Source organism: Pocillopora verrucosa, chromosome 1, assembly GCF_036669915.1.
Source record: "Pocillopora verrucosa isolate sample1 chromosome 1, ASM3666991v2, whole genome shotgun sequence".
In the NCBI taxonomy this organism is placed as follows: Eukaryota; Metazoa; Cnidaria; class Anthozoa; order Scleractinia; family Pocilloporidae; genus Pocillopora; species Pocillopora verrucosa.
This window is the reverse complement of record NC_089312.1, coordinates 369,568-397,041: the sequence shown is the minus strand read 5'-3', so window position 1 is coordinate 397,041 and position 27,474 is coordinate 369,568. Positions and strand designations below refer to the sequence as shown.

General features: G+C 37.2%; 3 protein-coding genes across 5 annotated transcripts; 1 reads left to right on the top strand and 2 right to left on the bottom strand.

Moving 5' to 3' along the window:
* Window positions 1-312: 312 nt before the first annotated feature.
* On the bottom strand, window positions 313-5,260 carry LOC131785420 (mitoferrin-2-like). Its single transcript, XM_059102306.2, has 4 exons — window positions 5,001-5,260; window positions 3,519-3,741; window positions 2,481-2,537; window positions 313-2,047 (listed from the first exon to the last, which is right to left on the bottom strand). The coding sequence occupies exons 1-4, from the start codon at window positions 5,115-5,117 to the stop codon at window positions 1,506-1,508; spliced, it is 939 nt and encodes a 312-aa protein (XP_058958289.1). The 5' UTR covers window positions 5,118-5,260; the 3' UTR covers window positions 313-1,505.
* A 1,341-nt stretch (window positions 5,261-6,601) lies between these two features.
* Window positions 6,602-14,150, bottom strand: LOC131785489 (fibronectin type 3 and ankyrin repeat domains 1 protein-like). 3 transcript variants are annotated; one of them, XM_059102373.2, is made up of 13 exons: window positions 13,992-14,150; window positions 13,423-13,467; window positions 12,658-12,823; window positions 12,064-12,188; window positions 11,503-11,584; window positions 11,300-11,377; window positions 10,712-10,777; window positions 10,381-10,546; window positions 9,483-9,528; window positions 9,127-9,221; window positions 8,948-9,025; window positions 8,686-8,730; window positions 6,602-6,966 (listed from the first exon to the last, which is right to left on the bottom strand). In XM_059102373.2, exons 2-13 carry the CDS (start codon window positions 13,427-13,429, stop codon window positions 6,877-6,879), a joined length of 1,044 nt encoding a protein of 347 aa, XP_058958356.2. In that variant the 5' UTR covers window positions 13,430-13,467; window positions 13,992-14,150; the 3' UTR covers window positions 6,602-6,876. The 3 variants fall into 3 exon arrangements, with proteins under 3 accessions (XP_058958356.2, XP_058958357.2, XP_058958359.2); XM_059102374.2 differs by having other exon boundaries at window positions 13,423-13,464; XM_059102376.2 differs by having other exon boundaries at window positions 6,866-6,966; window positions 8,944-9,025.
* A 335-nt stretch (window positions 14,151-14,485) lies between these two features.
* Window positions 14,486-27,191, top strand: LOC131785521 (WD repeat-containing protein 11). The gene is made up of 28 exons (XM_059102430.2): window positions 14,486-14,689; window positions 15,119-15,188; window positions 15,301-15,342; window positions 15,457-15,784; window positions 16,218-16,446; window positions 16,859-17,610; window positions 17,730-17,814; window positions 18,251-18,348; window positions 18,473-18,548; window positions 18,698-18,806; window positions 18,972-19,097; window positions 19,636-19,740; window positions 19,993-20,099; window positions 20,228-20,342; window positions 20,569-20,737; window positions 20,831-20,942; window positions 21,874-21,933; window positions 22,115-22,180; window positions 22,439-22,532; window positions 22,877-23,122; window positions 23,658-23,753; window positions 24,118-24,188; window positions 24,697-24,791; window positions 24,886-24,983; window positions 25,645-25,725; window positions 26,150-26,214; window positions 26,298-26,380; window positions 26,793-27,191. Exons 1-28 carry the CDS (start codon window positions 14,625-14,627, stop codon window positions 26,918-26,920), a joined length of 3,771 nt encoding a protein of 1,256 aa, XP_058958413.2. The 5' UTR covers window positions 14,486-14,624; the 3' UTR covers window positions 26,921-27,191.
* Window positions 27,192-27,474: the final 283 nt, after the last annotated feature.

Below are 27,474 nucleotides of genomic sequence, written 5' to 3'. Positions count from 1 at the left end.
AGGAAAAGGAAGGGAAATATTTAAGGGGATTAGGGAGAGAAACATCAGTCCTCTGTTGCCTTCTTGCCTCATCCAGGTCCCCACCGATGTTTACTTCCACAATTTTTCAGCCATATAGGTTCATAATTGATTGAACCAGCCAGGCAGTATTTACCATATCCTTTATTCTAGGGAGTGACTAGCATCCAGGTTTCTTCATCATTATCACTACTGAATCAAGTTTTAAGGTTGTGAAAATACAGGAAATGATCACCCACTCAAGAAGCCCTTTCTTCAAAGGTTCCAAGGCGACAAATTATCAATAGAGAACAATGCATTTTAGTGAGAAAGAGCTGAATTTTATTCTAAAATCATTCACAATACAAATCTTTATCTTTAACTACACCTTTTCAGAGTGAAACTGGCAAACACTGTGAGACCGAGTTTGACTTCTGCTCATATATATATATATATATATATATATATATATATATATATATATATATATATATACATACATATATATATATATATATATATATATGTATAAACGTACACAGCCCTTTCAAGATTTGTTTCCATGCCATAATATAAATGATTAAGATACCTCATACCAGTGAAATGGCAAGACTGGTAGAAGCTCTTGCTGCCCAGAAGAGGTCACAAAACCCTGCAGAGAAAGTCTGTAGTCCTATCTTACTTAACTGCAACAAGCTCTGTGCCCCTCTAACAACAAGAAATGGCTGAAAACTGAAACTGCAAATTCTTCTTTGAAGAGCAGCCACCCCAAAATTCAAACATTATAACACTGTCTTACTATCATCATATTTGCCTTGTCATGGCAAACACATGGATATACTTTCCATGTAAAAATAAACATTGGCATAAGATTTGCAGCTCCCTAATGTATCAACAATTTGAATTAATCTACTGGTGCATGGTTAACTTCCTTTTTCGGTTTTATACTCTTAATAAACTACTTCATTCCATACCCTAAAGGCACTGTTAAGAGTTTTAAAATGCATCACATGATCTTCCATAAACACCTCAAACACTACCATCAGCAGTAAAACTACACTGCTTCCAAATTATGTAGAACTGTCCAGTGAGGCAGGAAGTGGCATAATAACACTGAAGCCGACATTCCTCTCCTTAACTTTCTCATCTACATTTTAAACCTACAACAAGGCAATAGAATGAAGGAACTGGCACATCATCATTTAGACAAAATTCCTTCCTTCTATCTTGAGTTTGACTTTCAACTACATTAAAAAGCCACAGCAATACAAGGAACCACTGAATCCAAGTACTCTGTATTCCTTCCAAGGTGGTTTAAAACTTTCAATAATGCTGTAGTCTCCTTAACATATATGAAAACTGGCAAACCAGCTGCAGCCAAGAAATCCATCTTCATTAATAAGTCGATTAAGGCATTCCATGGAAGACTCTATGTGATTACTGATAACTACCTTTTCATATCTGCAGATAAAAGAATCTGCTGTTGTGATTTCTCCATGCCCATCCTTTTAAGCCACAGTGAGTTCATAATCAGTAGTCTCTTTCTCAGTCAGGTGCAAGAAATGTTTGAAAAACTCGTAAACTGACCAGCAAATAGCACATGATGGCATTTGATAAAGCACTCTAGCTTGAACTCCTTGGAAATAACCAGAGAAGCCACGAAGTCTGTAAATAGAGCGGAAAGCGGTAACCATTCCATTTAAGTAAACATGTCCTTCTTGTTTACTTACTAAGCAAACAGCTTCCCTCTCCTGGGTGTTAAGTAACGTCTTTGCTACATCCAGTGGTGTGGTTATGGCAGCTGCAACAGCTCCCGCAGTTGCCCCTGCTATCACATGAGTCTTTGGGTCATAACCACGCGAAGGGTTTAGTGTCTCTCGCGCATATTCATACACAGTAAAGTGTAAAGTTTGGAAAGGTATATTCATTGAAAGCTGAGTTGTGTAACTGCGATAGAAGGCTCTGAATCCTTCCTCACGAAATACAGTCCTTATGCAATGAAGAACATTATGATATGGACTCCCATACATCTGCATTCTTTGCTTGATCACTGATTTGACACCACAAAAGAAGAGAAATACAGTGTTAGTATCTATGTACTGTATGGCAACACTTAAGATAGTATTGTGTATGTACAAACAAATGCTAAATAATGGAGGGCCAATAGTTAACTGTATGATTATGTGTGTAATCTGCCCAGCAGCAGAATGGCTGTCCAGAATCTTCCCGAGCTAAATAATAGTTATCAAAGAGAGTGCCACATCACCAACTGGATGGTGAACTGGCTTCACCTTAAAATAGAATTGGAGACCTGTTGACTGGAGTCATCACCATTCAAATATAGCTATCTTCTTGAATTACATTAAATAAAATGATTACAGATTGCTTCAAGCTATTTTCAGTGACTTTATGTTGCATGGGTATTAAAAGGTGGTGAGGGATAAAACTAGTGATGAATTAGAAGAAACACTGTCTAGATACACCTTCTATAGGATTCATGGCACCATCATGAAATACTGTTGCACAAATACCAGCCAGACCTACGAGGAAAACATATTAAAAGCCAGTTAATGTCTGTTGACAGATGATCTTTCTTTAACATAAGATATTTCAAGTTTGCTTGACAATTTTTTTTTTTCCAAAAACAATTTCAATCCACAATCATTTGAGGTAACAAGAATTTCAAAGTTCGAAACAATGAAAAATAAAATAGAAAGAAAAACAAAGAGAGAAATTCTTCTTTTGTAGCCACATTACTTTATCAGTTAAGTTCAAGGCCAAATGATGAGCATGCATTTTGCTATAGAACTGAGAGAGTACATATAATGCAGTAATGACCAAAATTTTCCAATAACCAAGCAGTAACATCTCCCTCTACCAAGCAAATGACAAGAAAAAGGTAAAAATCTACCCAAGAAAAAGAAACAATAAAAGCTACAGATTAGGAAGTTATGCATAAATTTATGAACATGCTTAACTACATGTTAGCAAACCATATCTGGAATGTCTTCTCAGATATCATCTGGTGTTGCTGCAACTTAAGAAAAGGAACAACTGTTCTCCAAAATACCTTACGCTAACTACTAGCCAGAACCTGAATAAGTTATATGAAGTAAATGTTTCCCTTTTGGACTGCCTCACTTTGAATCCATGAGCAAAATAATCAAGAAAGGGAAATTCTTCAAATATATTAGACAAGCTGGATCAAAAATATTTTTGTTGCCAAATTATGTGAAAGTGGTCTTTCAAGCTCTCCAAATCTCCAACAAAAAAATGAAAATACTGCCTTTGTTTTCTTTTGAAAAGCTGAAAATACACCAAATAACTAATCACAACCATCAAAAAATAGACAAGGGGATTAACTTTTTAAGAATCAACTTGCAGAATATACAATTTTCTTCCAGTAATACAGAGGAAACATTGTTATCTCTTGCCTTCTCTTCACTTTCACTAAGTTTAAATTTTCTTCAGCTCTGATAGGTGTATCATTAACATTCTCAAATGCCTACAAAGATACCTACCATGTGAAAAGGGATTGTAAGTGTCTTGGTTCCCGTTCAGAAACTTCTTAGTGGCCTCGTAAGTGCTGAAATACAGAGCATGTGCAGGGCCAGCTCCTATTGCCACCACATTCATTCCCCTGAGTGGGGTAAAAAGTCCTTCCCTTTTAACCATAGTTGTAAGAGCATCCCCAATGTTTCTATAACTAGCATTTGGATGTGGACGCAAACTCTGCATCCTTGTCTGTAATTAAAAAGGAGGCATATCAGTTTTTTCCACCGCTAAATTTTGAGTACTTGACCATGTAAAGCCGTCCATATGAATTAGTTTCATTCCTCTTAAAAAAAAAAAAGAAAAAAAAGAGCGAAACCTAAGTGACAAATATGATTTTACATAATCCAGACTCAAAACAGCACAAACACTACTTTAACTTTTTGAAGTTTTCTACAACTCTTACATGATGGTCAAAACTTCACACTGATGCAAATTTCAAACTTTTTTTTTTCATCCAACTTCCAAAATAAACAAGAAGTTTGAATACAAGGTACTTGTTCAGACTGTTTTGTTGATATTTTTTTCAGTTTTTATTTCTTGGCACCCTCACAAGTGACAATAATTGCAATACAGTTTATGTTCCCCAGCATAAATATATTTTGAGCTCTTGTCAGAGTAGTTACAACCCTTGCCTATCAACTCCAACTAAAATGACTTTGAGTCCCACCCAAAACACACTTAAATGCATCGGAACATAGACTCTACTATTTTGTTATCGTGATTAATTTGTTAGCACATGCAGTTATCTGCAATACAAATAGACATGCTTCTGTATAAACTGGATTGTTTAAAGGTGTGCTATATCATAACAAAAGTGTAATGTTCTTTTAATTCCCACTTCTTTGAATGCGTGTTAAGTCCAATATTGCAGTATCAATGCTATCCTTACAGAGCAAACATTTCCCCTGCAATCTGGCCAGCAACGACAGGCATTTCCCGAAGCTGGCTAACTTGTTTATTGAGGGAAATTTAAACCCCAAAAGATGTAAATAAAAAGTTTTACAAATTCGACCTATAAGAACAACTTTTTGAGCTGACGACGATCTAAACGACGTAATCGATAATTGCAAAGCCTTTAATTATCTGCGGGAGTATTTCTGGTTAAAACTTAAACTAATGACCCAATATCATCCACAGTGACGGTGTCAAAAAATGAAAGTTCTAGATTTCTTGCCGAACATTAAAAGTGAACTATGTGTTAAAGGCTATACCTACGATTTACAGATGTAAAACTAAAATTGGCGAAAACATTCCACCCACCCAATGTGACCTAATGTTGAATTTCACAAGGCCACGAGTACTGATCGAGACCAGCCTACATGTTTTAAGATAGACAGCCGATACGTTTCCCGCGCTCATTGAAGAGAAAACCCATGTTTTACCCATGTGAATTGTTCGATTTGATTACGTTTGATTTTTAGAATTCTCAACTCGTAGATCGATCGTACCTTCACGCAGTCCACGGGGTACATTACACAATGTTCCATAACTCCTGCCATAGCGCCCGCGGCAAGATGTACCGTCACCTTTTCCGTTGGTAGGCTTTCATACTCTGAATCATCCATAACGCAAGGAAAACTAATGGACTCCAGCCTTAAAGTTGCAGTAAATCCCTAAAAATTCGTTGTTTGTCCGCGAGTTTCTTACTATCTTGTACTCAGTTAAATTCCACCCGCCATATTGCACAGTCTTAGTTAGCTCACGTGTCACGTGACGTGTATCATCCACTGAAAAAAAGAGAATCTGTAAAAATAGCCAATCAGGTTGCTCAATATACCGAGACAAAGGGAACGTGACGAAGAGTTTTTGGATGGAAGCCACACGAGCGGCGGAAGTTTTAGTTAAAAACAATTGTGGAAGCTAGTTGAAAAGTTACCGAAACACAATTGCTTCTTTCCTCCAACTAAAAATACACGATAACTTTGTGGCCTAGTAAGTTTCATTTTATCGTCTCAAAAATATTTGTTAGCGACACTTTTTTAGCATGATCAATATCTGCTGTTCATGACGTAATGATTACGTAATCGTACAAATGTACATTTTCACAATATTTAAGATTTTAAAAGTAGTGATAATTCTTCCCCTAAAAATGGTAAGTACAGATTATGGAAAAAAAATTTCTTATTCTCAAGATACGGTGGACTTATTGGTGAGCGATCACACAGAATGCATTCTCGATAATATCATGGAAATTGAAAGGCGGAACTTCGATTAACGGTGCGTAACTAGCAAACAACATCACAAAACTTTCGTGGTAGAAATGTAGCTAGAATTCCTATCTACTACAAGAGAAACGACGGACGTAATTTTCCGTATTTCATAAGATCGCTTGTAAGTATCTATTTAGGATCATACATTTAGAGAAGATGACTCCCAATAGACTTGAAATTATAAGAGTGTTATTAATACCTGAGGACAAAATATACAAATTAAAAGGTTTGCGTAAGAAGTAAGGTGACTGAATAATTCTTCTGTCTTGCCTTAACAAGTAAGAAGGAAAAAACGCGATTTTTGCGGAATTGGGTCACAGACCGCGGTTTTGCCGCAAGAAACTTGGAAATTATAGCAACTATGACCAAGCCTTAGCTTCGAGTAAACAGGAAAACAAACAAACCAATTCCATCAAGAGACGAACACAATTGACGTTACTTCAAAAATAATTAGCGAGTCTCAAAGTCCACTTGTTGCCACAAATTACGTAAATGGTCTTCCTGAATAAATTTCACACACGCATAAATATAACACCTTTAGAAACGGCTGAGCGCTGGAGTATTTTGCTTCCTCGATCTGTAAATCCTTTGAGACACTGCTTGATGACGAAGCCTCCAGTTGAATGAGACAACAGAACTGTTCCGAAGGTCGACTTCTGTGAAAAGCAATATTTCTTTTTACAGAAGAGAGGTTTTTTGTCTCATGACCGGAGAACCAAGGTGTGTAATTTACGACATTGCGGAGGGGGGGAATTGTTGTTTGGCATCTTGAAAACAACAAAAAAACCTCTGGAAGTAAAGTATGTACGTTAAGAAACGAAGTTAATAGAAACAATTGCTGACCTTTCAAGTGATTTATTTACGAAACTTAAATCGTGATCTATAAAATTCGACAAATGGTTGAATCAAAACCAAACATCAGATCGTGTTCACAAACAGCACGAAAGGCTGGTTAGAAAACCGAACACAAAAAAATGGCAATCGGTGAAAGATACGCGAAAAGTCACTTGATTAAAATTAAGAATGCGCATGGTTGGTTGTTGAAACTGCATCTTCACTCTGACCGGTTGGATGGAACGAATTGGAATTTGCACTAAGTTATCCACTGATGATTTCAAGTGTCCTCGGAATCTTCTGTTTCTTTTTCGGGTTTCACATCCGTTTCATTTCCTTCCATTACTTCTTTAAGATAACTAGCGACTTCCTGTAACGGAGATGAACGAAATAAAATCAGTGAAATCAGATTTTATATGAGCCGAGATGTAGTTATCTCTCGAGACGGTTTACAGTCAAGTCGCCCGAGAGTCATCTCGCCCGAAACCTGAGTCATGATGCCCGAAATTTAGTTATGTCATCTGAAAAAAAAAGTCAAGTCGCCCGAAGAAACAAATACTAAAAAGATCTGAATTTCAGACTGTTAATAGGCAATAACGTAGGAAATTTTTATCACTAAAGCACTCGTTGTTTCCGACAACACCATGAAGATTCTTAAAGCGTTGTTCGTTTCTAACAACAAAGGGAAGCGTTCTCCGTTTCTAACAAAAAAGGGAAGTGTTGTTCGTTTGGTATGTACTCGTTTCTTACTCATGGACATTTCGTAAGCTTGAAAAACTTTTTCTTGGCTTCTAACAAAGCCATGAAGACTTTGACATAGAAATCGATCATATGGTCAGAAAGGCCATGTGATCAACCGTAATCAGTCGTCGCACTGTAGGGCTTGTTGACGTGGTCTAACTTCATCATCACACTCAATGCAAGGGTGAATGCTCATTTTGATCAGTTCGTATTCGTATCGTAGCCAGCATTACCTTCTTCATATATACTTTGATCGGATCAAAATATACATGCGACCGCCAGAGTACAACTACATAATTTATGCCTATTCTGATCCTAAGGGAAACGACGCTATCAGACTACTACTGTGAAAAAAGTCACAAGCATAAACAATAGACTGTTACCTTAAAAATATCACACTTACCTTATGCAAGGCAACAAGTTAATTTTTAATGTTACGAAGTTCACAAAAAACACAATTTTATTTGTATGTTACTCACTTTACCTTTTACCGACTTGTCGAACGCGACAATCGACATTCGTTCACCAGGTGTTTTCATCTTTTATTGTTAAGAAAGTCACAAATAGACACAACAGAACTTTACTTGTATGTTACGCTGCATCCGTGCATTTGTTGTTATAGAAACGAACAACGCTTCCCTCTGTTGTTAGAAACAAACAACGCTTTTAGAGCCGTTACTCAAACATATTTCAGTTCTGCATGACCATATAATCGATTTCTGTGTAGTCAAAGTCTTCGTGGCATTTTTAGAAACGAGAAAGAGTTTCTCAAGCTTACGAAATGTCCGTGAGTAAGAAACGAGCCCATACCAAACGAACAACGCTTCATTTCTTTGTTAGAAACGGAGAACGCTTCCCTTTGTTGTTAGGAACGAACAACGCTCTAAGAATCTTCATGGTGTTGTCTGAAACAAAGAGCGCTTTAGTGATAGAAAATTTCTCAACGTTATTGACTATTTACAGTTTGAAATTCTGATCTTTTTAGTATTTGTTTCTTCGGGCGACTTGACTTTTTTTTTCGGGCGACATTACTAAACTTTCGGGCATGACTCCGGGCGAGATGACTCTCGGGCGACTTGACCAGTTATCCTCGAGACATGTAATCATTTTTGTTATTTAAAAAACGTCTTATAACTTGACAGAAACTACTAAATATTACCTCGGCAAAAAAGAAAAACACGAAACAGGCACTGATAAACCAGAGGGAAAAAGATAGTTTGGTTTTATCAACAGTAAAGAGTTTCTAAAGCTGACGTTTTTAGCGTTAGCCCTTCGTCAGAGCAAGAAGGAACAAAAATGTCTGAACCACTGTAATTGTATGAGCCTACATTCCACCATAAAGACATACCTTTCTGCCAAACGTCTCAGAAAAATCAACAGCTCTATGTCCATACTAAAAAGAAAGTAAAAAAAGGTGAAGCAAGGAATGTAAAAAAATAATAATACTGAAAGAAAATAGAGCAATACGGAAATCCATGACAGATGCCATGTTTTGACCAAAGCAAGTTGATATCTACACAGTAAATAAAGAGAAAAAAATATTTGTACTTCCTCGCTCTTGCACAATCTCTCCTAACTACACAATCTTAATACTAAACGTACTTACAAACCTCATTTTCAGCATAAACATCTGCCCCTTTTGTCACCAGTAGCTTAATCAAATCAACGTTACCACCCACTGCAGCAGCCTGAAAAAACGTAACAAATGTTAAATTATTCAAAATTAATTTTTCAAAGTAGTTCGTAATAAAATGGAAAATCTACATTGAGCTGAGAAATATAACATTACCATCAAAGCAGATTTCTTTATCTTGTCCTTTTTGTTCACATCTGCCCCATTTTCAATCAAAATCTTGGCCACCTCAACATTTCCATTCAAAGAGGCTGCAACATAAATTCGGGAATTACAAAAGGTTAAATTTGAAGGGATCTTTCAGCTAACATCGTCATATTCTGTGTGATTCTGAATTTTGGAGTGGATTGATTGGATGAGTGAAGTAATGAGTCTAACATTGACATCTATGCATATTAAAAGTGACTCAACCCTTTTTCTGCTGATTGAAGACTTTTTAACAATGAGATTATAGCAAATCAAAATTGGAAATATCAGAAAATATAAACTGTGAATTATTTACCACTGCATACCAAGTCTTATTAAAGGTGAACAACCAAAATCATCTTCGATATCAACCTGTTGAAAAAATTATGACATTTAAATTACCCTCCAATGCTTCCATTGGTAAATTAGAGCTGGTAAGTTTATGTATTAATTATAATTGGTTGTGGAGCTGCATCAGAGAGAAGGATGGAGGAAGTGCTGTTTGCAGGCGAGGTAGACCTTCCAATGGTGGAAAAAATTGTCGGGGTTGGACAAACAACACTGCAATTTTACAGGGCCTTATTTCCAACATGCTGAACAAGTATAGCTTAGATAGAAAATAAGAGAGATGGTAGGTTTTGAACTCAGTAAAGAAATAGAGAAAGATTTTTTTTTGTCTTGTCACAAGTGTGGGACAAAGACAAAATTCTGAGTCCCCATGAGGAATCAAACCTCAGACCTTTGGATTCTGCACTCCAATGCTCTACCACTGAGCCGCAGACTCCACTGTGAGCAAGATCTATTGCCAAGTTCATATGATACACGTCCTGCATACTGCTATGATCAGCAATGTCAATAGCATAATGTTTGTAGATCAAAAATAAGAGAGATGGTAGGTATAGCTTTATTGCTTTTTCAGCCAAGGTGCGAGGTGAGTGAATAAGGGGAGTCATACTGTGGAGAAGTGGGTCAGTAAGAAGTTATAAAAGTAGAAACAATGTGATCTTTCAGCTCCTCCTCTATTATATGACTCACCCTTGGCACTCACCTTACACTTGTCTCCAAACAAAAAAAAAAAGCATCCCCTTATCTGCAAGCAAAACTAGAACTGGACAGGATGCACATCTTTTACTGGACAGTAATGAAACAATGAAAAATCTGACATCAAACAAACACAACTTGACATTGAAATAAAATGACTATTTGATACAAGAATGGTCATACATCAATTCCATTGTCCAACAGCCATTGTATGCAGGCTGTGTTACCACCATCCACTGCCCAATGAAGACAACAAGAGCCACCATTGTCTTTGCTATCTATAAACGCTCCTTTTCCAAACAGCATAACTGCTACTTTGATGTGACCACCAGCACAGGCCAACATCATACTAAAATATTTTTAAGAAAAAGCATTAAATACAAATTAATTTTTATATAGATTGTAGCTTTAAAAACATACTTTATAAAGCATATATCATATATCATTTGTATATCAAGCTGTTTCATTAATGAATCAGATCTGGCTCTAACTGTTAAATTAATCATTAAATCACCTAGTTTTTCCACTTGTGTTGGAGTAGTTGACATCAGCTTTGTGTGCAATTAAAGTTGAAATAATGCTGAATAAAAGAAAAGTTACCAATAAATTATAAAAATTAATGTTATTTCTAAGAACAGTTATTTAGGAAGAGGAATGAATGAACTCTCTTGGAAAATATTGCAGTTTAAGGAAGTACTTTTATCAAAACCTTTCACAGAAAATGGGAGACACTGTAGCATAGAAGTTAGTGTGCTGGACTCTGGACCAAGAGGTCTGGGTCTGAGGCCTGGCCATTGCAATATGTTGTGTTCTCAGGCAAAACACTGCACACTCACGGTGCATCTCTCCACCCAGGAGTATAAATTGATACTGACCAATTGTCAGGGAAGCCTGATGAAAGGCTGGGGGTAACTTGCATCCTACCCAGAAGAAAGTAGTAATACTCCTAGTGGCTTCATGCTCAAAAGACCCAGATAATCTCCAGCTGGGTGAGCCAGTAGGCTCAAGTACATTACTTTTCAAAGAAAATGCTTTGGCTCCCAGGCAAACATTTCTTCAATAACTCATTATAGTATCTGATTACCTGTGAATGAACACAAACCTTGTGTAACCCTTTTGAGAAGCAATCATCAGAGGAGACATTCCAAATGCATTAGGACAATCAACTATGGTTTCAGTACTAGTAAAATACAAGAGTAAAAAGAGCAAACTTAAATTTACTGCACTTGATGTCACAAAATTTTTCAATTTTTCAAATGCCATGATCATGAGCCACTTTGAAAGTTAATAGGAGAGTCCACCAACCTTTCTTCAAGAATTGATGTCACTTTCTCAACTTCCCAGTTAAGGACTGCATTGTGAAGGTCACGGCCAGAAAGTGGAATTTCTTTGCAAAACAAAAAAAGAGTTTATTACTTGTCACTCCAGTGTATAATTTTCCTTTTTTGCAGTACAGATGACAATTTATCAACAAGTCTTTCATTATCAGCTACTTTAACTATTAAAATCAAAACTCCCTTATTTAAAGGAATATCAGTGGTTAAAGAAGATTATTAGTTATCCAGTGAGTTGTCAACAAAAGTATAACTCTCTGAGTTGAAGATTACATCTTCAAAATGTTTTGAACACCTTGTAATTGCTGCCTGTAGTACCTCTTATTACCATCTAAAATTGCTTAGAATTCTTGAAAATTCAACAGGTAAAAGGATTGCTTTACCGGTTTAAAAATTTATTTTACCTGTCATGCTTAAAATAAGGGAAAACACTGCATAAAGAAAATGAATATTATCTTCTGTTTAAGATCAAAAGTCACAGATAATGCCCTTAACACTGACAAAAGTGAGAGCAATAAGACATATTACTTACTTGTAGTAGTAACAGATATAACCTGACTCCAAGGGCTGTTCCCATTATTATTACTTATTCGAAGACGATAGCGATAAGTCTTGCTTGGCTCCAGGCCTTTGAACTCATTGCTTTTAGCAAAGCCACTGAGGGACAATAAAAATTTTCATTGAAATGATTAGAATTCTATTACTAACATAACAAATCTACACTACCAGTAAATATCATATGAAACTAATTCAATACAACCCACGCACTGGTTACAGTCAAAGTTGCTTAAGGTATGAGGCAATGAGACAATCATCAAATCATAAACCAATTTAAGATATAGAGTGCTCTTCAATTAGGTGCCTTAACATTAAAACCAAAATAATCACCATGGCCATTCAGAAGAAGGGAAAATACTTTTAAGAGCCAGTTAGAACTCAAACTAAAGCCAATCAAACAAGCAGTTATTAGTTTTCATTTTGCATCTAATTGTTTGAGGAGAGGTACACGTTTCCTGAATCAATGACAAGGCAAAGTTTAAAAAAGGCAAAGCAATTGCAGCTTACTTCTGAAACTCAATTGAAAAATTCTCTATAAACCATCATAAAAAATTAAATGGCTCCATACTTGTAGACATTTCCAAATCCTTTTCGTCCCTCCTCTTCTTCTTCCTGTACACAGTAACGTAGCCTCCCTCCTGAGCTGTCTTCAGTACCTGCTATCTGATCCCAGTACAACTCAATGCTGTTGAATGTAACTTTTCCAACTACAGGAGGTGCTGGCTTCTCAGGAGCTGTGTATGGAAAGAAAGGAAAAAAAGGAACTAATTGTCAGTTCCTGTTTACACCAACAAACTGATTGAAAATAAAGAACAAAATCAACTTATAATCTCATTTTAAATTATATGATTAAAAAGTATGCCCTGATTCAATTGAAATTTTCAAAACAATTTCCATTTTATTTTCTGCAGTTTCAGGCTATCATTATGAATACAAGATAAAGATTGAACATACTGAAACAGAAAAACAACCACTTGTTTGAGAAATATCAAACTAAGAAAAAACTAGAGACACAAAAGTCTACAAATACTTTAAATACTACTATATTCCTTATCTAGTGGGATCATTATTAAACTTTTTAAGGGATATTAAAATAACCTTCGTCATTTCTTCTTAGGGTGAGACTAGTTGACCATTGAAACCTGGCCAATGTGGGGAGGTTTTCACATGAAATAAGAAATGTTGGCAGCTGTGGAGAGTACTGAGTGAGCTTTTACTCTGTGGTTTAGAGGAAGAGCATCTACAAGACTAAAGGGCTTTGAATTTCAATTCCTCGTATGGAACTCTGATTTTTTGTTTCCACGTCATGATAGATAAATTCATCAAGTCTTACCTGACATTGTTATGAGACCACATCAGCTGAACTTTCCAAGGACTGCTTCGTAATTTGTGAACGAAAAGCAGCAATAAAATTCATGTCTGTTATAACCTCTGTTCTAAAATGACTAACAAAATTTTCTTAGGACGTAAAAAACGAACACCAAAAGTATTTTGCTGTTGACAACCTTTAATACACGATCACTCTTTAAAATATTTTCAGTGATTTTAATCAGATGGTACCAGGTGCTAATTAATGGCTTTCAACGCCTGAAAAAAAAAATATGAATAAACGCTGAAAGGAATTTGAACAAAGTACAATGGTTACTTTGCTCTTAACCCGCTAATTGCAAGTACTTAACTACCATTGAGGTATGAACTCCCCAAGGATTACTAAGAGGCCAATTAAGAAGTATTTCACGAAATCGTTATGTCATACAACAAAATAATATGGAGTTACACATATAGAGAGGATCGGTGAAGGAATAGTTCAAAAAAAGTTGACTTAACTGCCCTTCGCCATAATCAAAGGTTATCCTGAAAAAATTCTAAGCTAACACATACAAGGCGATGATTTGAGCTTACCATGTCAATCGCAGGTTTGCAGGATTACCAGAAGCGACAAAAGACCTTCTGTCCTTTTATAGGGCAATAATATGGTGATATTTTTTGCATAAACTACTGGCATTGTAGAGTATTGAGAAGTGACCCCTCCAGCAGCCAGATGTTGACGCTTCTCACATTTAGTCCCAGGGCTTTAGAAATTGGCGCCATCGCTAATAGTAAAAAGCAATCTCTTCCAGGGTATAGAGAGATGATGGTCTAACTTTAATGACCATTGCCACGCTGCTTCTCTGCCTTTATTTGTTTTTAAAACTAGGTAAATTTTTTCTTGAAATATTTTTTAAATCGTTCTTTATACTACATTCAGAAAATAAATAAATGATAGCATTTGTGCTGACCCTCTCATCCCTCCCTAAAGATAATTATGATTTTCGCTTTTTTACAAACCAGCGGTCTGAGGAGTAAACAGCTGATGTGTTCTGTATGAACATATATAATGTACTGCAAAGACGAAACAAGGACTACAATGGCGGAAATAAGGGGTGCCTTTGGGGTATAATTAAGGATTACTGGGTCTAGATCTAACTTTTTCTACAAAACCCAGTCATTGTGCAAGTTTGGATTCCGATATAACTGATTGAGATTTTAACTACCATGAAGCTGTCGCCTCGAGTTTTGCCTGGTGCTCTTCATAGTCATAACAGAGGAGCTTGTGATTGGTAAGTCTGCTGGCCTGGTTTCTTCCTCCATTGAACAATTTGAACACATTGAGCCCATTATTCAAAATCAATCGCACACAGTGACGTTCCTCGTAACTTTTGTATAAAGAAACTCTCGAAGCTCGAGCATTGGTATGTGAATCTGTGATGTCGAAAAAGATGGTCGAGGGACCAATTTCTTTATTATAATTGTTTCCTCTTAACAGTGTTTGCTTCCTATCCCATTAGATTCATATAACAATCTTGTGTTGTCTATGACAGTATGATGAAAAAAGTAAACTGCGAGAAATTAAAGATAGACCCCTTTCCAACATCTCGACTGAAATTTTCCCTATTAACTTTGCATATTATTTTGTTGGCTAGTTCTGATAATGCGTCATTTCATCAAATATATTTGAAGAATTTGTTGTTTTTTGTTTGGTTTATAAGGGGACGACAGTCACTGATTGCCTATGGTTGTCAAAACTTTGTAGTTGTCTTTGATCCCAAATCAGTTCAGGTGAGGATAATCAGTTTATCTTCTAATCGTTTTATTTCAGATCTGTGGCTTGAAAACTAATTTCTGTATTTAAATTGTCTAATATTCTCGTCACTTTTTTCTTTCTTCACAGGTTATTCAAGTGCTAACCTTGCACACTGCCCCTTGCACAAAGGTAGGTAAATTTAGATCTTTAGGACTATCTAATTCTCCTGATTCATGTTTTTATTGTTTATTAAAATTGTTTTATTTATAAAGATGTTTTTAACTTTACCACATTCATTCTTAGGTGAAATGGGCACGTGATAATTACCATCATGACAGTAATTCTCCATATATACTTCGTCTTGCATCTGGAGATACATCTGGTAACGTCATTGTCTGGGACATTTCACAAGGGACTGCAGTGACTGAGTTCTCAGATGGAAACAGGCCAATTCTTGATCTAGAATGGCTTGCAACTCAAGATGCCTGTCATGATCTTTTGGCAGTTCTCCATGCTCCATCATCAATGATCCTTTGGAATGCTGATACTGGCACAAAATTGTGGAAAAAGACTTTTCAAGAAGCTCTGCTCTGCTTTGCTTTTGATCCTTTTATATCTTCAAATGTAACCTGTAAGTTGAAATTTTATCTTTAAAAAGTGCATACTACATTGAAAATACTGGTCAGACTTTACAAATGGTATCTTAACCCACTAATAAGGCTATGTCACAATTTATTACAACATCTGAGCCCAGTGAATTGCTCTTTTGCTCTCCTTGAAAGAATCCATAGGTAGAAGCAGGAGGAAAGTGAAAAAAAGCAATCAAGAATTACTAGTGGGAGAATTCTGGAAAGCAGCCAGAAAATATTTTTGAGTGATCAGTGATATCTAGCAAACACTTTGAATCAGTTAAACTGTAATTAGTTCAATCTATAACAATAAAAAAAGCAGTATTTCTGAGTTTATGAAACACATTTGTTGGACATATTCAGGAGGATTTTTTTCCTAAAACTCATCCAAGAAAAAGGTACTAAGTTGCATTCCTTTGCCTTAACCTTGTTAAGTGATGTGTCAGGACTGGATTCTCTTCATCAATGACTTTTCCATCGGCAAAGCCCCAGAAAGCAATGGGCGTAAGTTTTACCTTACAAGCTCTGGCTCTGCATCACCTAGTGGCGGTTATGTTGGCTCACCAACTGCTGGCCCAGACAGCAAGAATGCAACCAAACAATCCACACCCAAGTCTGCTCTCTCTAGGATGAGGCTATGGGGAGGAGGTGAATCAAAAAACAGGTAGAATTTATATGTTTTGTCTTTTTTATCCATGGGAGTGTTTCACCAAACATGTCAAGTTGTATTTAACCAAAGGGGCCCTCAGGTACCTTTCCTAGTGGGAAAGAAAGTTTACAGTTCCTAAACCCTCCCCCCCTACTCTTTCTCTTCCCAGCATGATTGCTAGACTCCAAAAGTATTTTTTTTCCAATTTGCGTTTTTCATATTTACAAAAACTCTGTTAGAGATTGTAAGAGTGAAATTTCATGTCCTGTATCAGTTATGGTTTCAGCCTTTAAGTAAATTAATTAATACTTAGTATATTTGTGAACAAGAGAATAATTGAAACAGGAACTAATTTCTGGGGATAATACATTTGGTAAAAATGTCTTTTGGATTATAAAAACTGTTTCCTATCATTTTCCTGTTTAAGAGCTGGAGAAGAAAGTGTGGCTTTGAGTGACTGTCTTCAGCTTGCATACCTTCCATCTGCTCATCATCATCTTTTAGCATTGTTTCCAAGGGAAGTAATGATCTTAGACATGGAAATCAACCAGGCAGTTTGCTCATTCAGTCTGGAGAGAAACAGCCCTTCTTTTCTTCAGGTCATCCCTTGTCAACAACGTGATGTTCTAATGTGTTTACATGAGAATGGCAGTGTGATCATGCGAGTGCGTAGAAGAGTAGAGAACAATCCTTACTTCACTGAACCTGATGAAAGGAGTAATGATGTTAATTCATCTGTAGATATAATCTATGAGAACAAATGCCAGTCAGATCCACTGCGTCTCAGCAAATCAAGCCGACTCTTTGGCTTCATGTGCTGTCCATCAAGTGAACGGAAAGTTGCCCTTTTGATTAGTGATGGAAGAATGATTATTTGGGAATTAAAGGCTAAAAGGCTTCAAGGAGAAGCATCAGTCTTGTCACAGGAAGCTTTGAAAGCTTCACTACCATGCAACACAGACTCTGAACACCTGCGGTGTCATGTCAATCCTAATTTGACACTTTCTGATGTGATTCCTCCACCTCTTACCTCTGGAAATGTCATTCAAAATTCTGTTCATTACAAGTTTGTCATGGTAACCCTTTCCAGCTCAGTATCATCTCCTCCAACTTGTGCTGTCATGTGTCCGCCCTTGACTACTAAGAATTGGGGGAGTTACAAGCCTTTGTTAGCAGTTGGTAAGAGACTTCATTACATGTCATATTGTAGAGTTTTGCTACAACTTTGTTTGGTTAATATATAGAACATACTCAATATAACAATTTCTAAAAAGATTACTAATTGTCTTTTTGTACAGGAAACACCCAAGGTTGTATTCAAGTTTTCAATCTGGGTACTGGCTTACTTGCAAGAGAATATACGATTCACACTGGAGCAGTGAAGTAAGACAATTTACCTACTTCGAGAAAAATTCAGTTTGAAAAATACACCGAAAAAGCTAACTGTTGTGATATTTTTTTTTTAGGAGTGTTAAGTGATGTCTTAGTTTTGAACAAGTCTACTGCTGTAGTTCCTAGGAAATTACACAAGCTCAATGGGAATTACTGACTAACCCTCTGACCATCCAGACTGGATGCTATCTAATTTTTCCTAACAGTATCACTGCTGAATCAAACACAAAAGTTGTGCGAATTTAGGAAGTGATCATTGCCCTAAGAAACTCTTTATTATAAAACAAATTCTTCTTGTCAATACCTTAGGAAATTTATAGAGAACAATGTGGAGAGTAATATGCATGCTAATGTGAGGGTGTAAAGGATTAATGTATAGGGAATTTTTTATTAAAATAATAAAAGATATTTGTTGTTTCCATTACAGAGGGATTACATGGAGTAGTTTGGAGAGCTTTTTCTCCTGGGCCCAGGCCTCAGGGAGCACATCCAAAAATGAGCTTCAACTGGTCAGCATAAAAACTGGTAGGATGTCGATATACTTGAGTGTTCTAGGAATGTGCTTCTGAATTGTATTTTGCTTGACCAAGATTTTTATTTCCACATATCAATTATAAGTATTGTTGTTTATTGTTGAAAAAAATAACAGGTCAAACAACACCTATTGAACTTGGTAAAGCAGCAGAGGAATCAACTGTTGAGGCTCTCAAGGTTTCTCAACTCAGGTAATAATTACTTTCAATTTTTGTATGAGTGTTAAAAACAGACTAACTGCCACAAGGATCCCAGTCTCAACTTCAGCTCCTAATTGAATCCTTTTTCCTATTTTACAAACTTTTAAGTTTTATTAGATTATTTGCCTTTAATTTTGCAGGCAATATTTTCTTGTTGTGATTAAGGACAGACCACTGCAATTATGGGATTTAAAAAATCTCACAGTACTCAGAGAGATGCCATCAAACTTTCCATCAGTCACAGCTTTGGTATGTGTGGTATAGTAGGCAACCATTCAAATGAAAGCTTTGAAAGAGTCATTATTTTTCATTATCATTACAGTGTAGAGTAGATATATAAATATGCATTTCATTAAAACTGAGTGATGTTGTTTTCAATAGTTAATCATAATTTAATTGTCCTTAACTCTCCAGGAATGGTCACCATCTCTTCACTCCAAGCACTTGAAGAAAAAACTGAGTCAGCAGTTGGAGCAGAATGCTTCTGGCATTGCAGCAAATGTTTTGAATTCAAGCAGGGCAAACCAAACGCAGACACAGGTGAAAATACTCCCTTCAACGACTCCTCCCTTGTCCTTTGAATCACAGGAAAAAATCATCTTCTTCATTTTGCAATTAGTCTACGAGCAGGCCCCCTCTTAATTAAGCACTAGAGCTCTAACTTCTCTTCACCCCCAGGCCCTGAATAATGTGAGCGGAGAAAAGGTCTGCTAAGGGTCTAGACTCTTGGCAAACCTCTTCCCAACCTCCCCCCAGATAATCCAGCAGGCAGAGAAAGGCAAGTCCTTCTGCACTAATAAAGACACCTTGTTCACTGGTTTCTTTGCAATAGATAATCTTTCCTAATTAATTCAAGTATAGAATCTTGGACTTATCTGCTGGGTTTTTATTTTCACACAAAACATCTTGACTATATACATATTATGTGTTCCATCAAATCTCAGTGCAGTCTTAGAAAGCATACTGTTACAAATTACAATCAGTCACACCAGGAAGTGTTTTTTCTGTCTTTTGGTTCACCAGATTAACTTACTGCTCATAAAAACATGTTTTTTGTTCAATGTTTTTTTTTTCTCAGTCCTGGATAAAAGAGCACTTTGTGTGTGTGGATCAAGACAGAGTGTTGTATCATTTCCTTGTAGAGGGGACAGTGATCAAAGATGGCTCCAAAGTTCAGTGTGATGTATGTTACTCAATAATTTATGGTCAAACTTTTAGGTTGCAATAAAGTTATTTTGTCTTGTCATGAAAATGCTCCTGTGTTACTGTTGGGGAGGGAACATAAGGAACAGGTGGCAGAAGGTATGGCGAATTTCCCCCCCCCCCCTCCCTCTTAATATTTAGAACTTATTCAGTGAAACCTCTCTGACTGTTATTGTTGAGTTCATTTTTTGTTTTAAACACTGAAAATTGTGTTTCTCCCACCTTTCCACAGAGTACCCTTGGAATTGTAACTTATGTTGCTTGGAAAGGTGACTATTTGGTGCTGAGTGATGTGGATGGCAATTTAAGTATTTGGGAATTAAAGGCAAGAGTAACCAGGTAAAAACATAAGTTCTGTAAGTCTGAAAAAAAACAAAAAAACAAAAAAAAACAAGCTAACACAGGATTAATTAGTGTGAAATGGTAGTAATTCCTAACCATTTTGATCTCTGTTTTTACATTACAAGATCTATTGCAACGCACAGAGGACACATAAAGAAAATAAAGTTTGCTCCTGGGCGGGGTAACTTCAAACTTGGTGTGCTCTTTAGTGATGGAGTTGATATTTGGGACCTACAAAAGGTAATTTATGTTTTTTTGACAGCACATTGTAAATAATATAGATCTACTCAGAAACATGTTCCTTAGAATGGCATTTTTATAGCTTTCCATCACCTTACGCAGTTAACGTCAACAATATGCAAGTATTGGGAATCATTTTTTGCATTCTGTAGTGAATTCAAGATTTGTGACATTTTGTTGGAATACAAAATTAAACTGTAATAACTATTTTTTTTTTCATCTTAAGTTTGAGATCTTCAGTAGCTATAAGCTGCCAAAGGAATCTCCCCCACTTACTGACTTGGACTGGTTGGCATCAGACCTACCCATAACCACCCACACTAATGGAGCTATCCTTGTGATGACCATGGATTTAAATAACTCCACCTCATCTATGGCTCAGATGGATCTTGATGGTATGTACCTGTGTTTGACCCCTCCCACTGCAACATATTTTGTGTGTAAACTGTGATCTGTTCAATGATTGGCTTTGCTGTGTTGTTATTAAGGTCCTTTATGGTGTCCTCACATCATGGAGCCAAAATCAAGTCTCATTCTGAAGTCCATTTTACAGCACTCACTTGGAAGGGACAAATACTCATTTACGGATATCTCAGACTTGTGAGGCTCAGATGTATTTGTTTTGCTATGTGTAGAGGTAGTGTTTGTAGAACGTATCCTAGTTTGGAGAAAGATGTTTTTCGTCTTTTCACGAGCGTAGGACAAAGAAAAAATTGAGTCCCCATGAGGAATCGAACTTCAGACCACTGAGCCACAGATACTCTACGGTGAGCGAGGCCTATTACGAAGTTCATATGACACGCGGCCTGCATACTAAGATTAGCAATGTCGATAGCGTCATTTTTGTATATAGAATGAAAGAGATGGTAAGTCTTGAGCTCGGTAAAGTAGTAGAGCATCGGAGCACGGAAATCCGAAGGTCTGAGGTTTGATTCCACATGGAGACTCAGAATTTTTTCTTTGTCCCACGCTCGTGACAAGACAAAAAACATGTTTCTCTGTTCCTTTACCAAGTTCAAAACTTACTATCTCTATTATTCTACATCCTACTTTAAGCTTATACTTAAACACTGGATAGTGTTGAAGGCGCGTTTTGATTGGCTACTAAAACTCCGAATATCCTTTGTTATTCACCTCCGAGCGATGCGCGCAGGATTTGATCCCGAAAATTGGCAATCGTTGAGGAAATAAATGAGTTAAAGTCATCTTTTTGTGCTATGTTATCTCACTGTTTTTAGTTTTGTGGCTCGGTAAATATACACCACTAACCACCTCCACTTCGGTTTCTAGTTGTTAATTGATACTAAGCTGTACTTTCCATTACAAGGAGGAAATTATTAAAATATAAATTTTGAGGGTTTTTTAATGTTATTGGTGATAAACACAAAAAGGAGCACAAATCAGGAAAGCACAAACGGTGACAAATTCCACTCAATTGTTGGGTAGAAAGTAAAGCTTTTCCTGTTGTCAGTTCTATTGCTAAAGTCTCTCAACATCTTTTCATTTACTTTGTGTTCTTTACTCGGTTTAGGGAAATCAAGAAAGAAGAATCTGTCAGTGCAATTCAAGATCAACTAAAAATGATTCCATTGTGAGTACAAGAATGTTTTTGTCTTTGGGAGGAAATTGCACTTCACGGCCTGTTCTCATGAGATTCCTGAGAAAAGTTCACAACTGTTGCTACCCGATGACTGCATTCTTTCCCATACAGAACATATAACAGACGATAAAGCTGAAACTCTGGTAATAGGAAATTTCTTTTTTTCGTACAGGGCCATTGAAAATCTGCTCCAGAATTCGACTCTAGGGACTGCACAGAAGTGCTACCTTGCTGCTTTGTAAGTTCAGTCTCATAAAAAAGCTTTGGGTCAGATTCAATCCTTCAATCAAGTTAGTATGTTCTGTTCAACACTCTTGGGTTTGCGCCATTTGATATACGGATTACTTCGGCTGTTAAATCTGTAATCATCAGTGAATTAACAAGGAGAGCTATTCTCTGTACGTTATTAGCTTTACTGCCAAGAGTTAGTTTCAAATCTCGTTTGCGCGTGAATTGCGGCTGGACTTAAGTCTCTCCTTATAATTTATCATTTTAGTTTATTTGGAGATGAATCCGAAACAGCCTTTTGGGAAGTTGCTCTTCACTTCCTCAGACGAGAAAAAGCCAGGTTGTTGTGTGCAAAGCATCAGGTACGTGTTAATTTAACTAATAATAACATTATCCTCAGCAGAAAAAAACTACTTAGGTTGTGTAACAGTCAGGAGGGAGGTTAGTCTTACGAGTTTAGTGGTACATAGGTGCTGATCCATAACCTGACTCGACTTTCTGACTACTCCCTCCTGGTTGACAGAATAGTTTATCGCCAGTATCTCCCCCACCCCACCCCGCCTCCCGATCTACCTCTATCGCTCAAACCCAGACACCTCAAATCCAAATTATAATGCACTTACCATGTCTGCCTTCATTAGAGGACTGGCCGCGCTTAAAAACGTCCTTATGAGTTCACAGTTGTTGATTTTTGTTTACCTTGCAGAGTGACCATCAGCCCTTGTACAATCGTGCACGATCATACTCAGCTGATCTCTTCAACCCGTCCGAGGCTACAGCTAAGCTCAAGCGGAGCTTTAGTGCTAGGAGCCTGGACTTGCTGTCAATCGACGATGACCTAGAATTGTGTGGCCAAGAGGAGACTGGTACGAATGGAAGCGAAACCTGTTGCTGCTACCCAGTCTCCCTCGACACTTGTTACGACATCCTTAGTGATACTGATGCATTCCAGGTGAGTCGATTCTTTAGTAAGTAAATAAACAATGTGCTTCCTTACACCTGCTCCAACAAGGCTGTAACTCTACTCCTTTCCCCTCTACTTACTGGAAAACCACGGTCACTCATGGCGCCTGCAGTCAATCAGCCCACACCAACCACCTTCCAGAACGACCAGTTCAAAAGGAAAGGCTTGTTTCTGTGTTTTGTAAAAATTTCACCAGAGTGGTTTTAAATCGTGAAAGATATTGTTTGGATTCTAGTAGCCAAATTTAAGAAATCAACAACAAAGAAAAGCGCTGCATTTTCCGTATCGGAAAAAAACAGGAAGACTCTTTGGGAAGTTTAAACAATCATAGGCGTCGTCTAGTTGTACAAAAAAATCCTTAAAATTCTTCCGAGTATTTCTTTGGTGACTCTGTTTGGAAAGAGGAGTACGCAAAGTCATGTAGTACTTCTTTTCACTTTAGGTATGGCTTTTCCTCAATCGGTGGACAGGAGTTTGTAATGATTCAGTTTTTTAACCATTGCATCTTTTGATCTTTTCTCAGAGGAGTCAGTTGGACCGACTCGCTCTACATGACAGCAAACGATCCACATATGAACATACGAAAAAATGTGCCGATACTCTGGTGCTCTTGGGACAAGTACGAACACAGTTTGACTTTTGATTTATTTTGTATACTCATCAAACTATGTTTTTGTTGATGAAAATGGCAAGTAAAGCTTGATCTATAGATTGTTACAGTTTCAATTTCGATAAAGTATGGTAAATTCAGTTCTTCTTTTACAGCTCAGCTCTCCCCCTTTGTACGTGAAAAAAAAAACAACCATATTCTGTAAGGTCCATTTCCTGTAGTTCGCTTTGTAATAGGCAAGCCTTGAACGTTTGGGCTGTGGTCAGCCTCAAGAGATTTTCGCCAGGAAGAAGGGCTTAGTGATACAATTATTGCCTTAACTTCGCTACATTATTTTTTTTATTTATTTACTTTTTACACGATTTTGTTACAGGCAGACAGAGCAGTGCAGTTGTTCCTCGAGACAGATTCCGCCAATGATAACTATTATGTGGACTCTCTAAGGTATTCTTGAACATCAATTTTTTGCTCAATAAATTTACTTGGTACCAAAATTTGACTCGGGGACTGAGTTCGGTGATAGTGCATTTATTTGTCGCAAGTTCTCTGAATTTGCATTAGTTTTGATGTACTTCGCTCTGATTGGTCAAGAAAACTCGCGCCACCTTCTCAGCCAATTAGATGCAAAACTTAAACCAATCACGACAATTAAGTCTAGCGTTTTCCCGCGCTTTAGGCCTTTTACATGCATTTCCTTTGAGTTCTGATTGGTTCATCGTGTTACCATAGTTCTGATTGGCATTTGTGACCACTTTGAATTTGTTTCACGGCATTTGATCAAAAGGTTCACTGAATAGAAAAAGAAAAAACGAAAACGAAACAAGATGTTGAAGTGATTAGCTTTTTGTGGCCTCTTCCAGTGTCTTAAGGATGGACTAAAATATTTCTCAATAGGAGCGTCCTCCCTACGCTTTCATTCCCTTTTATTACCTCTCATCCTTTTCCTCCATAGGGCCTGTCTTGTGGCCACGATTCGTTCGTCGGGTGCTTCACAGAGCACCATCAAACTTGTGGCCACAAATCTCATCGCTAGTGGTAAACTTGCAGGTGAGCATTATCGTGGCAATTAACGGGCATGTGCAACGTAGCTGCCGATGTTGAGCGGGTTCATAATGAATCTTTTTTTTGTTATTATGTACAGAGGGAGTTCAGCTCCTCTGTTTGATTGACAAGGGATTGGATGCCTGCCGTTATCTTCAGACATATGGCGAATGGGATAGGGCTGCGTGGCTAGCAAAGGTAATATCTTCGCCCTCTGAACAATTTCCTGTTCTCCTCCAGTGTTTCTCTGTTAAGTCACCACTTTTCCTTTCTTGGGAAACCGCAAAATAGGGCATATTTAATCAGTATCGATTGCAGCCTGGGATTCCATTGGTGTTGCGTTATTACATCTGGGAAGCGTGCGCCATCCTCTCAACCAAAATGCGAAAATGTTTGTTATTTATATCGTAATAACCTTTACTGTAAGGTGAGTTATAAAATTAGTAAGATTTAGGTATCGATACCTCTCTTACGCATATATGTTGTTCGTATAAGGGCACCATGCAGTTGACTGTCGAAAAATTGGATAATCATAAAAAAGGATAACATCAACATTAGCCAAGGAAAACTCATAGTAAAAACGGACAAACTAACAAAAGCGCGGGAAAACGCGGGTGACCAAACCACGTTTGGTCCTCCTTTTACGTTTGATTGGTTAAGAGGATGGCGCCAGTTTCTGGACCAAACACAGAGCGAGGTGAAGCAAAGACAAAGTAATCCCGGATTACTTTCGCGATTTCAGCAAATATTCGATTAGCGCTGCAGTTTTTTTTTGTTTTCGATTTTTTGGGTTTTTTTTTTTGTTTTGGTTTGGTTTTTTTGTTTTTCAATCAAGGTCCCATTGTGCTTGTTATTGCAGGCAACTCTGAGCTATCCAGACTGTGCAGAGGTGGTTAGAAGATGGATTGAACATCTCTCCAGTACACACACCAGTCAACAGGTCAGGATAGAACAAAGAAAATCACAACAAATACTAAATTAGCGACACCCGTAAATATCATTGACAAACTAGATATTTTCCTCTCGCATGCAAACAGCCTAAAAATGGTACATGGCGAATCAAAATGAGAGCAATCATACGATATTCCCCAGTTTGCGATATGTTTAGGCCAATAGTGTAAGGAAAGATATTTACACGTTTTACCCGTTGTATTTTACAAATATTTTTTTTGGACCTTTTTTCCATTGTAACCGTAATCTTTTCCCTAAAGAAGTAGCTTTACTTTGTAGAACTTATTGCAAAGAACAGTCTCTGGTGCCTCTGAGAAATTGTCTCTAATAAACTGTTCATGGACAAATTTTTGCAAGGGCAAGTTTGCTATTTGTTTTAATCAAAGTTTCTGTTAATACCCTTTCTCTAACAGAGCAAAGCTGTTTTGGTGCTACTGTCCTTGGGAAAGTTCTACAAGGCGCTTGATATGCTCTATAGGTATGAACAAGAACTGAAAGTTTTACTCCAGAGTTTTTGAAGTATTTAATAGTCATCAAAATTACATTTTTGTTCATTTTCAGCATGCGTTACTTTGACCGAGCAGCAATGTTTGCCGAAGCCTGCCAAGAATACGGCTTTCTTTCGCCATCAGACGAAAAGAACAGTATCCTCTTGAAATATGTTGTTCGGCGGAGCGCTCTCAAAAAAAGGGTTTGATTGCATAATTCGACGATGTTTTAGCGCTCGCCAGGATTAATGTGTTCTGGCCTTTTGAGTAACTCTTCTGCAAAAGTACTCGGGAAGGCTACAAAACGGAATTGCAGGGGGGTGGGGTAAGGGCTGATTACCCGGGATTAACTAGCGTCGCAACCAGGTGGAGAACGGATACTTATGGTAATTTATGCCACGGTAATCGATATAAACTCTGCTGTTTATGCATGAGGGAAAAGGTTTGGATAATAGGTTGTGAAGACTTGAGGCAGCCGTTCTGTCTCCTGTAGGTCTCGCTTAAGGCGTGAGACATGTTAAAACAAAATCTTACTGTTTAGAATATGTCCTTAACATACTGATATCAGCTGCCCTGGTACACGCAGTCTATACGGAATATGCTCGATATCTCCATGGTCTTGGACTTGAAAAACCAGCTTATTTCTTTGCCAGTAAAGCTGGACCAAAAGCACGACAACTTCTGGATGGACTGTAGAAATACAAACCTCAAAATGACGTAAAATGAAGAATTGATTCATATGTTTAATAAAGTCACTCGACATTTTTGTATTTTGTCAAAGGTTACTGGATACAAACAGCAGATAATCAATGCCTTTCACGAATGAGAAGAATGTATTAAGAACACACGAAAATTATGCATTTTACCGTTTTCAGATGATGAGTATTAAAAGAAGAAACAAAAGTCGTAGTTAGTCGTACGGTTTTTAGTCGTTTTTACGGTTTTACGGTTTTACGGTTTTACGGTTAGTCGTACGTAAGCATTTCCGTGAATAAATATTGGCTAAATGTCCGAGATAAATTTTGCAATTCTCAGAGAAGATAAACGTCTGTATCCTAAAGAAGGCGAGTCACTTATTCTAAAGGTATTCAAGCATTTTACAATCGGCAATGCTTACAAGGCTGGAAATAGAACAAAGAACAATCTCGCGCTCTCGACGGAAATCAACGAGTTTAATCACACTGTACTATGTATTAACAGTAATGACATGTAATTACAGTCACCTAGATAAAGTGAGTTACAGGGAAACC